We start from the raw sequence: 14,901 nt of genomic DNA, 5'->3' as shown, positions 1-14,901 counted from the left end.
TTGATTGTCTCAACGAGTAAATTCGCACTCATGTGGTACAAATAGTTCTGGTTTCGATTTCATATGAATGTGAAGGTTATGCTTCCTTTCGTCACAAAGTATACGTAACAACTGCGCCGACTTATTCCTACCTTTAGGTTATATAGACACGTTTAGACTTTACCATTAGCAAGTATTGGCTGAAATAAGTAAAAACTCCTTGCAGTGCAAAACGAATCGGCTTGGAAGAAAGTTAGCAACACTGGCGGCGCGTGTCTCGTCTTTGTAATTTTAACCGCGATTCGTACTTGCGTGCTATGTATACCGCTATCCATTGCCGGTGTGCTCGAGTCATCCACACGAACTACACGTTGAGCGATTTGAGCGTCTGTGCACCACTGACGTTTCAGATTTCGTGCTCGATCACTGTGTAAGACTGCACGCCATAAGTGCAGTTCTTGTGCTTGCGTACTTATCTTGCTGTCGGGACTGAGAAATCAGTGTAAGTAACGGGACACTCTCGCAGGGCACAAATTCATTCATTTAAACGGTACTGTCTACACGCTAAAGTTAATAAGAAAGAGCAGTCTGTAAGAATTATTGCTTTCGTTTTTCGCAAACACATGTGTTTGTGAGCAACAGGGGGCTGCAAATTGTGGTGCTGGCTGCCGAAGCTGCTGTGGATACTTTCGAATGGTTTGCTGGACCATATGAGAAGCTGTTCATTTCTTCCTGGGGAATCCGAACTCTTTACTGTCCCACTTCCACAAACTTCTGGGAACAGGTCCAGCACTGCACCTGACATTTTTAAGCCTAAAACCGTGTCTTCTATACTCTGTTTCTTTGATATGCCACAGATTGTGTTTTCGTTGTACAAAAGCCATCCAATTTGCTGCGTCCACTACCAACAGGTTTATCGTTCTTTTCAGACATCAGTTCCTGCCACCATGCCAGGGGGCATGATCAAGCTGGCCGGGAAAGTAGCCGTCATAACTGGTACAAAACGCGAACAAATTCGAGTCACGATTTAATTCGTGTGATACTAACTGTAGGAGCATCATCCGGGATCGGATCAGCCACGGCCAAGTTGTTTGCCCAATTAGGAGCCCAGCTTTCTGTCACTGGAAGGAATGCACAGAAGCTGCAATCTGTAGCAAAAACCTGTCAAGAAAACTCGCCGGCAAACTCGAAGGTACAACTTTGTAGAATGTATACTCTAATAAGCAAAAATGGGAAAAGTCTAGCACTCGCAAGTGAAAGGGAAATGTTTAAAGGGATTGAAACATTCAAAGAATTTATTTTACTAAAAAACAAGCTTTGGGACGGAGTCTTACTTATCTTAATGTATACTCTCCTAAGACTTGTCATGTTCACTTGCTTGATCATAATTAGTCATTACTGTAACATTTCCGTCACCGGTAGTGCCGGGGATTACCTAGCACCCACATACGTCCTAACAGCCCCTTCCCCAATCATCTCACCCCCCACCCCCCAAAGAAGAAGTACCTGCAAGAATACCATCAGTTATGTGTGTCACCCCCTCCCCTTCCCAGAACTCCAACACTGCAAACCATTCACAAGATCGCTAATTATAATACGAGTATATGATCGTCTTCAAATCGTCCATTCGCATGATGTGGGTAGTTCTTTTGTACGAACAAAATGCAGGTGCTTTTGTTTTTTTCATACAGGTGCTAGTCCATACTGGTGATTTGACATCACCAGAGTTTGTAGAGTCAATCATTGCATCTACTAGCAAGAAATTTGGGAAGATAGATATTCTGGTGAGTACTTGTATGTCACTCTTTTTTTGGCATGTATCAAGGATTGCATTGAAAGAGTGATAGTTTCTGCCTTGCTTGAGTGCTCCTTTGAGGTCTGGCATGGAGGATGTAAAACCTTTCAGTTATTTACGATAAAATTGGTTATAGGTAAATAGTGCTGGTATCATAGGAACAGGAACAATAGAATCCACTTCTCTGGAGCAGTACGACGCCATGTTTAACATAAATGTCCGGTATGTTGCAGTAGCATTGCTGCACGTTGTTTCGGCCAGATGAAATTTAAACAAAATTAAATTTGCAGGTCTGTGTATTACATTACGATGCTTGCCGTACCACATTTGATTATGAGCAAAGGTAACATTGTGAATGTTTCAAGTGTCACAGGGATACGATCGGTAAGACACGTTGAAGTTACCAAGCTGCAAATCTGCATTGGTTGATTTATCACATGTGATCTTCTAGTTCCCAAACATCTTAGCTTACTGCATGTCGAAAAGCGCCATCGACCAGATGACAAGGTGCACAGCATTAGGTAACTAACAAAAATTACATTTATTTTATTGTCAAGCATACTGTTTTCCAAGTTCAAATATGCTCTGTGGCATGGGTTGTGCCTGAAAACTTCGATTTCAGAACTAGCAAGCAAACAAGTTAGGGTAAATGCAGTCAAGTAAGTCCTGCTCTTCCTCATTCTTCTCAGCTTCTGTTTGTATTTTATGGGAGTTTTTTTTAACGTTCTTGAGACTAGGAGCATATCTGCATCTTCACATTATAAATGTATCTGTGTAGTGTGTATCTAAAATTTGGAAAAGCTGCTCAACATATTTGTGCTTGTAGGTGATCACCAGCTTTGAAGAGAGAAAAGTGTAATTGACAAGAAAAGTGATTTGATGCCATGGAGTGTGAAAGCAAATGTAACTTAATTTATATGTGGGACGTACAGAATCATGTAGGGACTGGAGTGGGGTTCAATGAGGCCTCTCTAATTCATAGACATTGAAAACCTTATTTCAGACACATAAAATTTAAAAAATACCACCAAACCTAGACACTCATACTGATATAAAACTGTGCTACAGTATGACAGTTTTCTGCCATTCGTGGTACCAGCAACGAACTTGCACACGTATGAACATATATGTTTTTTTTCTCCCCTTGCTTTTTAAACTCGTTTGTTAAGAAAGGATTCGAAAGATATGGGATTCGTGGAATCGCCGAACCTTCCTTGGATTCGGGTTTGAAAAAATTTTGGATTTGTCCCATCTCTAATCTAACTCATCTGACTACACCACATTTGGAACTGTTCTGAACTGACTGATATTTTTCTTGCAGTCCCGGTGTGATTTTAACGGAACTGCAGAAACGTGGTGGGATGTCAGATGAACAGTATGCAGCTGTAAGCATTGCCAGTTCTTTTGTGCCCATCTGCACCTACAAGGACGGTGCTCTCTTTCGTTTGACATATTTTTTATTGTCTGCCATACAGTTCCTGGAGCACAGCAAAACGACCCACCCCATTGGACGGGTAGGCGATCCTGATGAAGTGGCCGCAACTATAGCATTTTTGGCATCTGATGCAGCGTCATTCATCACAGGAGCCACCCTGCCCGTAGATGGTGGCAGGCATGCCACTTGCGCCAGATGATTTTTGCAGTGTTACTTAACAATTCGAGGGATAGCTACACTGGTACACTTTGCTAGTCCTGAATTGGTTTGAGCATTCCTGAATAGGCTGTATTTTGTTCTTTGTGTGTTCTTTGAAGTTTTTTTTAAATGAGGCAGATGTACATCCAAACATACATGAGTTTTGGAAAAAGGTGTGTGTGTGTCATACGTTCATTTGAATTGACCGCATCGCAACATGCAGTAACGCATCGAAGGAGCGATGTATACCAGACCAGTTTTGTTTGGCGGGAACGCGTGCTCGGCCTCTTGTGCAAGACAAATCGAGTTTGCAGGAAGGACACCGCACATAATGTCAGGATCTCTTGTATTTTGTTTTGAAGGTCGTCGCCTCGATCGTCCATTTTAATGCGACAGCATTCTTATGGTACCAGGATGGTTATGGTACTACCTTATGGTTCCACCCAGGGTTTTCTGTGCGATATGTGAGCGAAAACTCGCTAGTGGAGCTGAGCAGCGATAGATCGCGCCACGGGTACCGCACTGGAGCAGCTTATGCGCAGATCGTCGGCGCGTGGTGCAGCTTGCGGACGCACTGGTGCGCTCACTGCAGGCGCGACTCGCGGCACCGTTTCAGACCACGTGGCTCTAGGTTCTGGGTTGGCTCATGGAGTATAACTCCGTTTTTTTTTTTTGTTTTTTTTTTCTACTGCAAAAGGGAGTCATGGGACTCTCACTGAAGAGCAGCAATCAGTGATGCAATCATTTCTATGTTCTGTTGCACAAGACAGCTTATTGTCATGCGACGGCATGGGGAGGAAAGAAAGACTGGCACTTTTTGTCATATTTTGGATGGAAGATAATTGTACGAAAAAAATTCTCATCGGCTTCCTGTTGCATGAGCTAATATTATGGAAACGACGTAGCTGAGGCTTGGAGTGTCAGACGACCACCTTCGACCTTGCATCTCTGTTGAGAAACCGTCATGCAAATGGACGTGCAAAATATGCGTGAAATAGAAGATACCCCTCCCGTATTCGTGCACGAAAGGGGACGTGCTCCTCGGCTTAGCTCATGAGGAGTGCCCACACCTGCTGACGCCGCTGACTTTGCTCTGCAAAAGCGTTGACCCTGTTTCAAACAGCAGTGTGGAGCAGATGAACTGTGGAGCAGATGAACTGCGAATTTTCGTCGCGTCTCAAGTCTCGCATCCATCCTCCTTCCAAATTCGACTTTTTGCTACTGTTCCGCGAGAGATGCGCGGCAGGACAACAGTTTGCTCGGATCCATGCCCCCTGCCTGCTTGGCGATGGTCCTCCCCGGCACCTCTCTGGTCACACCACTCGCTCGGCGCTTACGTACCGGTTACGGTACTGTCCCACACGCCCTGAACCCCACGCCGTTTCATTTCTTGACTGGTACCCGCCCAGCTCGTATAGCACTTGCCCATTCCATCCTGCTGCTGCTACACCTCACGACCTGGTACTATACACTAGATACCTATTATGGTCGACCTAGTATAGTATCTATGCATAGTAGATCGTGCTGCAACCACTGCATAAGCACAAGCAGTGTGCCCAGCCATCCATTCTCTTCCCAACTTCTTAGGCGGTGTCTGCTCGTGCCGCGAACGACGGAGGAGCCCGCGGCAGTAAGGCAGGAGGGCCGGTTAGAGAAATTATAGCCCCCGGGGATGAGTCCTGCCCGGGCCTCCTCCTCACGTGTCGATAACATAATCTAAGTATTTCTTGTTTATATGATTACGTGTGTCTGCCCCTGCTCCAGACGTGTCCATCAAGTCACGGTAAACCGAATGTGGCGGCTTAGTCCCTGGTGCTAGGAACCTCCTGTCTTGGGTTAAGCGGGCCCCTGAAGAGGCCCGGGAACCGGGGCTCCATCTCCGACTGATCCCTCTCACCGGCCCTGGTAATAACTTGTGCACCACATGAGAAGGACGACTGTGCTTGGCTAAACACGTCTGAACACAAGTGCAATGGCAGATCTGGATGCCTCCAGTCCATGCATTATTTGGGCCACTTACCTTGGCGTTTACTTAGTTTTGATTATGCATTTGGGTTCCATGTCTTCCCTTTTGTGAGCTCTTGTCATGTCGCATTCACAACGTCAAAACAAACTACCGATAAAGTTTATTGAATGCTCGTTACAGCTCAGTGACACGTCCGTGGGGCATGTAGTAGACTGGTGGTTCATATTGCACAGTTCAACCCCAATTTCAGCAGGGTTACCTTTTTGCTTCAAAAGTTAGTTCTCTGAATTGGTGCTAGGCGAGCAGACATTTGTGAACGATAGGCGCCATCGCCCCGTGCTGACATAAAAATTAACTAGCACAGACGCAAACGAATGCGATGATGTTATACGAGCATCATGGAAGCTTTCGTGGGGATGACATATCACATCATAAGGCGCACAGAATATCGCAGATGTTGAGAAAATGACAGGGTGTCGCGTGTCAGTGGAACTGGGTGTGGTACTTCACATGTGCATGATTATACATAGAAATTTCTGCGCGATGCAAAAACAAAATGAACACACGAACATAGCAAAATATTGTTGAGCTAGATACGCCATCACGGTGTCAAGTTTTTGTCCACGACGTGGGCCGATAAAGAAAGATGCAGGTTCTTAGGTGTGGGGTGCAGGGGCTCATGATTGTTTTACGACTAGAACGGTTCATCCTTTTCATTTCCCGTATCAGGAACTTGTGCATAAAGAGCAACTTGTACAATCGGGGTCAGGTCAACTTGTACAACAGAAACGATACGGGAGGTACTCCAGGTGCACTGCAATCTACTGCACAGTAGCTGTATACAGCCATCTCCCCTTCAGCCAGGGGCGGATCTAGCAAGGGGGGCCAGGATGTCCAGACCCTCAGTTTCTGTGGTCATCAGGTGCTTCTATTGATGTTAGGCAGTGTGTGGGGGTAGCACGCTGCCTTAGACCGCGGACGCCTTCAGAAAAATTGTGGAACCGCTCCTGCTGTAGCCTCCTGGTCTGCACATGAGCACAACAGTATAGAAAGCTGCAGAGACTAGACTGGATGCGCGAAATGAACTAGATCAATAGTGGAACATGCACACCACCTATTGACAAAATATGAATTTCTCTGTCTGTACATTCAATATGCTTCTATTGGGAATCTTCATCACTCTCAGCCTTATCTCCCAAGAGGCTCTGCAGATGCCTGATGTACTTGATGGCGTATCGGAGCGTGTCGACTTTGCTGAGCCTTTTATCTCTGTCGTGCGGCGCCAGGGGGAGATGGTTGCGAAGCCTCTCGAAGCCATCGTTGACGTGACGTACCCGTTGACGCTCACGCTCGTTGCGTCGTCGAATGAACGTCGGTTCAGCCCAGTAGTCGTACGGAGAGAAGGGAGTCGGCAAAGGAATCTTGCAGTGGGGCGCGAACGGATCTGCTCGACACTGTAGACAACAAAAAGCAACGTTTGTAGGTACGATCGGGACAGTAATTCACCGAGTATGAAATAACTCTCGTTGCACTCTGGAAGGCAACTACGGATGGTACGTGTGGCATTGGGGATGCTACCGATACTTTTACTGGGAATCAGGGGTGATTTCAGCTCTGAAAAGCACGTTCCTCAGCGGAGACCAACATCCCTAAGGCATTGCAGAGGACACTAGCGATTGAATCGCTTATTTAACAGTTTAAATCAGGGTGTCGAACCGAACCCGAACAGAACCGTACCCACTTATTGCTGCTTTGTGATTGGACAAACATCCCGTTGTTTCCTGCTTATTACACCACGTAGAAAAAAAAAAAAAGAATCAAAAATTAAGTTTCCCCTCAGTATTCCGCGGTACAGTGTAACTCGTGCACGCTGTAATGAACCACATGTATATCAGACTACCACAAACCCTTTTGAAGGAGTTACGTGGTATCTGTATCGAATGATCAAATGACAGCCTTACATGTGGTGACCTAAGGGCGAGTACATAGGCACCGTGTCATCGTCAACGTCTTACCACGTGATTTAGGGGGGGGGGGGGGGCGATATGTTCATCATATCTCTTTGAGACCAGTAAGGGGATATGCATGAGATAACTGGCCAGTGCGACCATATTCTGCAGGCGTGCTCGAACGCGCAGACATCAAAAGGATAAATATATAGCACTGGCAGGACAGCAATACAAAAAATAAAAATCGACTACATCTTTGGCCATTGTGCCAAAAGCGTTTGATTTGTAAGGCTCATAGCTTCCGGTGGTCCTATAAAGCTTGGGACGTACCTAGGCGGTGATTGGCCCCTATAAAGCTATCGCTTTAATAAATGTTGATGTACCGGTAATAACGTACCTCCCAGTCCGTTATTACCGGTGGTGGAATTCCGGTGCCGGCTGAGGTTTTTCTGCGTTTTCCTCAGACGCTGTCAGACATATGTCGGCTCAGGTATGCTCCTCTAGAAGTCGGCCCCGGACGCACCGTGAGGCCGACATCGGCGAACCTATACCTTATTCTCTGAAGATTCCTCCGATTCTGATGCCGTCGAGTTGCAGTCGTCCGTTCCTGGGGCGTCGTTCGAGCCACCGAAGGAGTCGCCGCCGTCCTGTAGTTCAAAGTCGGGTGCACATGTGGCCAAGTAGTTCGGAAATATGGTGGGCAGGGCAACCATAGGGGTTAGAGTAGCGTAATTGGCAGCTGGAGATTCTTCTTCGCCGTTACCGTCCATTAAGTACCTATAGAAACCGACACAAGTATATTTAGGGATAACACATGTATTATAGAGTATAGCAAACCAGGTTTTCTTCGGCTGACCACTCCTAACCCATACCAAATAAAAAACAAACACGTTACAAAGCGCGTTGCGTGACATTTTTTTATAAGGTGCTGCTGAAGAGATCAGCCAAACATCTGATAAACAAGACAAGTCTATACCTAGGAATACGTCGAAGGTTTACACCCGTACGTTGGGTTGAAGCCCTACAATGATGCGTTTTGCGTGCAAGGCTCCAATCCGGAGCCGAATGTGATCGGAAACAGTAACGTGCCAATGATGACTGCTTTGATGTCACTGTGCTAGTACCAAGACCTCGGCCCGCTCGCACTAATGTTGAGGAGCTTCCACAGCGCTGTCCTCAGTCGCTTCGGTACTGCTACGTGCATGCGCTGCAGTCCTCAAACCTGTTCGTGCATAGAGCACTGCCAAAGCTACTGGGGAGTAGGGAGTTTCCTCAACGTTCGTGTAAACAGGCCCTGGGCCAGTGTCTGCTTTCACATTGCGTCATCAAGTATATCAAAGAAATTAACAAGCAGAACAAACTGGATGAAAAGTGGCACTAGAAGCATTGGAAGTAACCCTGCGCTCTTACCCATGCCTATAATGCAATTAGCACTGTAACCACATAACTGTCGGCCGACTTCCATAATGGCCTGCACAAGCAGTACATAATAGAACTTCAAAACTCGGCGCATTTACCGATCAAAATGACACAAGTTCACGGATTGCAGGATGGTTACCCAAGGAGGCACAACCATGGACTTTTCACCCGTATTTTCTCAATGCAGGCACTTTTGCTTTGTCACTGATACCTTACCAGTATCGTTCCAGTGACACAATTTCATATATAATCTGTCAACGTCATATGACGCGATTCTTAAATAAGTGCTTACAATATCTTACGTTTATGCTTGGCAGAAAAATGCATCGGCATGATCTCTTACCTTTCTGTACGCACACCGTACGCTGAAGCCGTTCTGGGAATGAACGCCACTGCAGCAGCCATTGTGTCACCTGTTCATTAAGCAAACTTCGATGTCCTGCACCGGCACCGAGAACAGCAATAATAAATGGAGCACCGTGTGTTCAGGTGCTCCACAGAAGCACACGATGCTGGGTACATGTTCCCCTTTGCTTTCCTTCAGAAGCGATTACTTGAAAGCCAAATCGAGTGACGTCACTTCGCACCAACCAATCCGCGTTCTGGTTTCGGCTCGCCGCTGAAAGTAGCGAAATGATAGGAGAGGTGTGATTGGGGGCGAGTGGTGCGCGTACCTGGCCATTCATGAAAGTCTATTTGTCTCTGCTTCCTCTTTTCTTTTTTCTTTTTTGCGTGTGCGGGGAGGTGTTCACCATACCAAGCATACGGAGCGGCAGGGACACTTCAGCGCTATCAGTGTTATCAAAACGCAATTAATATCAATATCAGTGTTATCAAAACGCGTGTACGTGAAGTGTGAATAAAAATACAGAAAATTCAAAAACGTAAAAACTTCAAGTGCGACTTTTTTGCGGCGTAGGCTCGCATTTTCATTTTTTCCCCCAACTTCCTCGTTGAACTGGACGAAATTCGTCTCGTAATATCGACCCTTATTGATTCACGCAATCGACATATCATGGACATTAATAAAAGACGACAAAACCACTCAAGTGCTAGGGGCACCAAAAGATGGTAAACACACACAGGAACAGATACAGGCAACCAGTATCGGTGGCTCTGCTCCTACCGTTCCTCAAAGTGCTTGTATCACGTTCATTCGTTAATTCAAACAAGGCGTGTTGTGCAAAGTTCACATAAAATTTGTAGAGTATATCTATTTCCTGCCAAACGACAGCGCCACTATCGCTATTAAATAGGCACCAAAGACAATCAGAACTTATTTCAAATACGACTAATTAATCTACGTAAAGAACCCGCCACCCAGAAAACGTGGTCGCTCCATAGGCGCATATATAACCATCATTGCATTGCTATTTCCCGTTACACGATCTTCTATCCGTTTCCACGCTTTTATACGCTCCCCTTCTTTGAACGAAGCTTTCAAAACCCAATCCGGGTGGGCAAGAGTGTCTTGCAGCTGTCCCACAATGGCACCTGATCCAATGGCCCTTTTTATTTATTCACTAACACGGCGCGGCGTTCAGGCATTCACCCACGCCAGTATGGATCGCTTCCGTCGCGGATACGGAACCTGTCGTCTGCTATACCGTCGTCTGCTATCGTCGTGGGAAAAGCGCTGAAAAAGTGCGATTTAGCCTTGTGACAGTTCGTGCGCTCGTCTCTTTCTGTAATTGCGTGACAATTCATGATGTGTCATCCTGGCCTTGTACGGAATGTTGGAAACACCGCATGCGATGTGTACACTCTGCAGTCGTGAGAATTTTCGTGTCATCCCATTGCAAATTATTTTCTCAAATAATAAAATTATATTTCCCTCAACACAGAGTACATTAGACATTTTTCGAGGCGTTTGGGAACACAGTACTCTCTGTATCATTCGCATGAAATCGGCTAAAGAATAAAAGCAGCCTATTCTGAACGTATGCGCCTTTCCTTCGAGTCCTTCGTAACATGTTAGAGCATGTCGCATTGATTATGCAAACTAACGTTGCAAGCTTTTCGATACATACAGCTATGTTCAGTGCAATACGATTTTGTGTCCGCCTACTGATCTCAAGGTTGCAGGTTCGAGTCGATCTCAAGGTTGCAGGTTCGAGTCCGTCCGATGACGCCAACAACTCGGTATAGCCGGGTTCAAGTCGCTTAGATACAGAGTCTTAAACTAAAATAAACAGCAAGAAGGACGTGGGTGTCCTCCCACAGTGTCCCCAAACTACAGCGCTCCCAAAACTGCTACTAATACCGATAAGAAACAGCAGGCATCACTTGTTATCAACGTAATATTAGATCAACCTTTTCCTTGTTCCTGAACCTTGTTGTTACCGTGCTGATAAGGGTAGTCTTGCAGTACGTATGCCTATATCCCGTGCAAGCAGTTGTAACGCACTGAGCGTTTCAAGAACACTCGTTCATCTCCAAAGTCGCGATTACTATAATCGCGTCTTTGCCATGGAAGACGTCCTCCTTGGAGGGCTCACGCCCCGGGGTCGAGACGTAGCTGAAGAGGAACACCTCAAGGAATTGGAGCTGCATTTTCAGCGAACGCCTTTCGGGAGCCCCGTTGTTGGCTCCACAGGAGGCTCCTCTGTGCGGTCAGTCGACAGTGAAACTGTGACCGGGCAGTGCGAGAACGAACTTCCAACAGCGGAAGAGCAAAAGGTGGAGAAGAAGAGTGTAGAAGAACCACAGGTACTGAACTATCCCTTCCGCGGGATATTCTTTTGTTCTTGCTGTTTCTGCCACTGTGTTTGACAGACTGTTATTTGTATGTCTACACTATGTTTTTTGCGGCACCCCCCTTTTTTTTAGTGCTCTGGCTTTATATGACTTTGACAAACGAAACGTGCCGCTAACTTCGCGGCACTTTAGTGTGCAGAGTGTACGTTCGTTTTCTGGAGGGCGTTTAGACCACGTTTATGGTCGCATCAACATCGAAGTTTCTTCCGACATCTCCATGTTGTGGCCGAGACTGTCCAGATGAGATCTGGTGACAAGAACACCACTGCTATAGTATTTCGGCTTTTTTTCTCTCCCTCTCTTCGGGAGTGTCAAGAGAAGTTTTTTTTTATTCCGTGTTAGAACCGCGAAGCAACTGTGGCTATGAGTGACGTACAGATGTGGACAGATGGAGGGAGGACAGCAGGAAGGAGTGGGGGACAGGGGGTTAGTATGCGTCCTGGGTCGACTTCAGGGGGAACTGCGCTGACATTCGTCTCGAAAGTTCTTTGGAAAAACCAGGTAATACTTCAGACAGCACAGCCGGTGGTAGGATTCGAAACCACCACCTCCCAGTCTTCAGCATGACCTTGGTTGGCTATCAACGAGCAGGACGCCTTAACCCGCTGGGCCATGCCGCTGCATATAGCTATACTATATAGTGACATGCTCTGCGAGAGACCGTCGGGTAGGGGGGATGGAGATAAATATACCAGGGGCTCCGCGTGCCTCTATACTACTGCGGCCGAACTTCACCATAGTATAATTGAGGAGGGAGATTCCATTCGACCTCCTCGGAGTATGAACGATGTCCCCTCTGGCCTCTTGCTTCAACATTGCAAGGTGGAGTATAATACTAATCGACTTTGAACATGCAGCGCTCTACGGCAACGGTCTTGCTGACGTCACCCTGTCTGCGGCCACCTCCACCTGTGCAACGATGTGGAGGGGAAAGCCCATCGTCTTACGCGTCTCTGTTCAACCTTGCTTCACCTGCGAGTACCTGCCCTTCGCCCGCGAGTACCAGGAGCACCTCGAATCCGGGGATAGTCCCGCAGTTACAGTTGAGTTATGAACGTGTTGCCCTAGCGATTACTACTAGTGCTAGACAGACTTCGTTAACGGCATGTTAACCCATGTACCGCTTCAGAAACATCGTTGCGACCGCCAACCTATGCTGCCGGTTGGACTTGAAGAAGATTGCTCTGCAAGCCAGGAATGCCGAGTACAACCCAAGACGCTTTGCGGCTGCTATCATGCGTATCCGCGAGCCCAGAACCACTGCACTGTTTTTCGGATCTGGGAAGATAGTGTGTACAGGAGCAAAGAGGCAAGAACTTTCATGCATGAAAAGAAAAAAAAAAGGGGGGGAAGAAAAATTAATTTACACACAATGGTGATGACTTTTCCTCACAACTAACATTTAAAGTGCCACTACGTACGGACAAGATATCCGCTGTTCGGAATCCTACCGAATTTGTGTCATTGCGGTCTGGGTGTATTCACCCAAAATATTGTTTCTCGATCAATATGAGCGGTAGAGATAGCATAAAATTAATTTCTACTGCTCAAAAGCATGACGTCATGTCCAATATGTCACGCGTACGGCAACAGTGCTCCTTGGGAAGACCGATTTCCGTCTCGCTTGCCGCGACTGCCGCTGGCAGTCTTCCAACGTGAGGCGGGGAGCGGAGACCCGCGCTGTTTTCCTAGGGGACAAACGCCAGAGCTCTTGGCGTCGTCACAGCTACTCGTGACGGCACTTATATTCTGTGTGCTGACACTTTGAGCGAGGTTGATGTATAATACGAAATAAACTAAATATTTTTTTAGTCCGTGGTGGCACTTTAATACCTCCGTCGCCCAAACATTTTTTAGTGAAGATTCCTGCTCGCGAAAGTAGTCTGTGACGTAGTGCGTTTACAGCTCTTCGCTTGCAGTGGCTGAAGGCCTTTGTAGAAAGACCTCAAGTGTTGTGACTACTTTTGGCACAGAGCATGTTAGTGTACCTATGCTTGTACCGGGCAATCGCTGGGGCGGTAAACAGGACGAAGTATAGTGCGCTTCAAATTGTGCTTCGAAGTTCAATAAAATTCAATTAAGCAACGTGACGTCAGCCATTTCAAATGTTATTAGGATTGGCTTATATGGTTTCAGAACCCTTCTCGCGAACACCTTCGCATCTGCTAAAGTTGGCTAATGGATTTTTTCTTGGAAATTGCATCACCTCATTGATAAACTTTATTATTGTAGACAAACTGACATGCTAGTAACACAAAAGCCCGATCATAAAGTTACAAGAAGCACTATCCTTATCGTCATATCACCGGTCTTCAGTTCGCAGTCTGGAGGTCACGCAATGTATATCATTATTGTGTATCAAAACATTCGCGTGTGACATTATTTGATGGGAAATGCATTCCTTTTTTTCACAGTGAAGCAAACTCCCGAATCGCTGCTAGAAAATTTGCGAGAATTGCGCAAAAACTCGGCTTCGACGTAAGTCAAAACAAACACGATTTGCAAGTCAATATACTCCACAGATCATTCGCATTAAAAAAAAAATGTTTTCCTTCCAGGCAAGCTTTTCAGACTTCAAAGTCCAGAATATAGTCGCGAGCTGTGATGTCGGATTTGGCATACGATTGGAAAGCTTGGCATTGAACCATGCTCAGTTTTGCAGGTACAAATGTTATCCCATTTGTAGTAACTTTTGTTTAGGTTTCTTAGCGAAATCGCTAGCTTCTTACCCCGTAGTTCAAGATAGCATACTTTTGATAGAGCGGGAGGATTTCCTATGCGTAGCCTTTCTTTCCTTTTCTTCTAACGTTACGTACAACGTTTCCTTCTCAAGATATGAACCTGAACTGTTCCCCGGGCTCGTTTACAGCATGGTTCAACCACGAACTATATTGTTGATCTTCGTATCTGGTAAAGTGGTGCTTACAGGTAAGCTGTCCCATATAATTAAACCACTCTACTGCTTTGATCTGCCAAGTCCATACATCCTTGTTCATTCCATTTTCCAGGTGCAAAGATCCGACAAGATCTGTACAGAGCATTCGACAATATTTATCCCATTCTAGTGAACTATCGGAAGCACTAATGATTTCTATTTTGGTTCCAAATTTTGCCTGTTGTACTTCAAGTGTTGATTTTTTCTTTTTTTGCCGATGGGCGCAAAAAATAAAAGTAATTTATATAAGGCTGTTGAGCGAATAATAATTGAACATTGTTCGCAACTCTAACCTTCGTTGAATGCACTGATTGCAGGGTGAACTGATAATGACGTCATGCCGTACCCGAAAGTGGCCCAGACGGATAAGACAAAAAGCAGTTTCGATTTCGGCAAGGGTACACGGCTATTTTCTGCTATCCGTCGCTATCGCCTATCGCTATCAACACCGCAAATAGCACAAGTCAA

At 46.0% G+C, this 14,901-nt stretch overlaps 3 protein-coding genes across 5 annotated transcripts; 2 read left to right on the top strand and 1 right to left on the bottom strand.

Moving 5' to 3' along the window:
- Positions 1-269: 269 nt before the first annotated feature.
- Positions 270-3,508, top strand: LOC135399985 (3-oxoacyl-[acyl-carrier-protein] reductase FabG-like). 3 transcript variants are annotated; one of them, XM_064631725.1, is made up of 10 exons: positions 270-409; positions 909-975; positions 1,032-1,171; positions 1,671-1,763; positions 1,911-1,996; positions 2,065-2,158; positions 2,226-2,295; positions 2,397-2,433; positions 3,096-3,159; positions 3,250-3,508. In XM_064631725.1, exons 2-10 carry the CDS (start codon positions 927-929, stop codon positions 3,406-3,408), a joined length of 792 nt encoding a protein of 263 aa, XP_064487795.1. In that variant the 5' UTR covers positions 270-409; positions 909-926; the 3' UTR covers positions 3,409-3,508. The 3 variants fall into 3 exon arrangements, with proteins under 3 accessions (XP_064487795.1, XP_064487794.1, XP_064487796.1); XM_064631724.1 differs by having other exon boundaries at positions 270-481; XM_064631726.1 differs by lacking the exon at positions 270-409 and adding an exon at positions 745-763.
- A 2,015-nt stretch (positions 3,509-5,523) lies between these two features.
- On the bottom strand, positions 5,524-9,262 carry LOC135401358 (helix-loop-helix protein 6-like). The gene is made up of 3 exons (XM_064633728.1): positions 9,085-9,262; positions 7,874-8,099; positions 5,524-6,827 (listed from the first exon to the last, which is right to left on the bottom strand). Exons 1-3 carry the CDS (start codon positions 9,144-9,146, stop codon positions 6,534-6,536), a joined length of 582 nt encoding a protein of 193 aa, XP_064489798.1. The 5' UTR covers positions 9,147-9,262; the 3' UTR covers positions 5,524-6,533.
- A 1,788-nt stretch (positions 9,263-11,050) lies between these two features.
- On the top strand, positions 11,051-14,688 carry LOC135401357 (uncharacterized). The gene is made up of 7 exons (XM_064633727.1): positions 11,051-11,450; positions 12,356-12,540; positions 12,628-12,807; positions 13,913-13,976; positions 14,057-14,160; positions 14,332-14,426; positions 14,507-14,688. The coding sequence occupies exons 1-7, from the start codon at positions 11,115-11,117 to the stop codon at positions 14,581-14,583; spliced, it is 1,041 nt and encodes a 346-aa protein (XP_064489797.1). The 5' UTR covers positions 11,051-11,114; the 3' UTR covers positions 14,584-14,688.
- The last annotated feature ends 213 nt before the right edge of the window (positions 14,689-14,901 follow it).

The sequence above is a fragment of the Ornithodoros turicata genome, chromosome 7 (genome assembly GCF_037126465.1).
Source record: "Ornithodoros turicata isolate Travis chromosome 7, ASM3712646v1, whole genome shotgun sequence".
Taxonomy (NCBI): Eukaryota; Metazoa; Arthropoda; class Arachnida; order Ixodida; family Argasidae; genus Ornithodoros; species Ornithodoros turicata.
The sequence above is the reverse complement of the archived record's forward strand: the minus strand, read 5'-3'. Positions and strand labels throughout refer to the sequence as shown.

Excerpts from the sequence above, each read along its gene's own strand:
- LOC135401357 (XM_064633727.1), top strand. The coding sequence starts at position 11,115 with ATGCCTATATCCCGTGCAAGCAGTTGTAACGCACTGAGCGTTTCAAGA. Across the intron at positions 12,808-13,912 it reads GTGTGTACAGGAGCAAAGAG|TGAAGCAAACTCCCGAATCG; the intron begins GCAAGAACTTTC and ends TTTTTTTCACAG. Across the intron at positions 14,161-14,331 it reads AACCATGCTCAGTTTTGCAG|ATATGAACCTGAACTGTTCC; the intron begins GTACAAATGTTA and ends TTCCTTCTCAAG.
- LOC135401358 (XM_064633728.1), bottom strand. The coding sequence starts at position 9,146 with ATGGCTGCTGCAGTGGCGTTCATTCCCAGAACGGCTTCAGCGTACGGT. Across the intron at positions 8,100-9,084 it reads TACGGTGTGCGTACAGAAAG|GTACTTAATGGACGGTAACG; the intron begins GTAAGAGATCAT and ends CGGTTTCTATAG. Across the intron at positions 6,828-7,873 it reads AGGAATCTTCAGAGAATAAG|TGTCGAGCAGATCCGTTCGC; the intron begins GTATAGGTTCGC and ends TGTTGTCTACAG.
- LOC135399985 (XM_064631725.1), top strand. The coding sequence starts at position 927 with ATGCCAGGGGGCATGATCAAGCTGGCCGGGAAAGTAGCCGTCATAACT. Across the intron at positions 2,159-2,225 it reads GTGTCACAGGGATACGATCG|TTCCCAAACATCTTAGCTTA; the intron begins GTAAGACACGTT and ends GTGATCTTCTAG. Across the intron at positions 2,434-3,095 it reads GTTAGGGTAAATGCAGTCAA|TCCCGGTGTGATTTTAACGG; the intron begins GTAAGTCCTGCT and ends TTTTTCTTGCAG.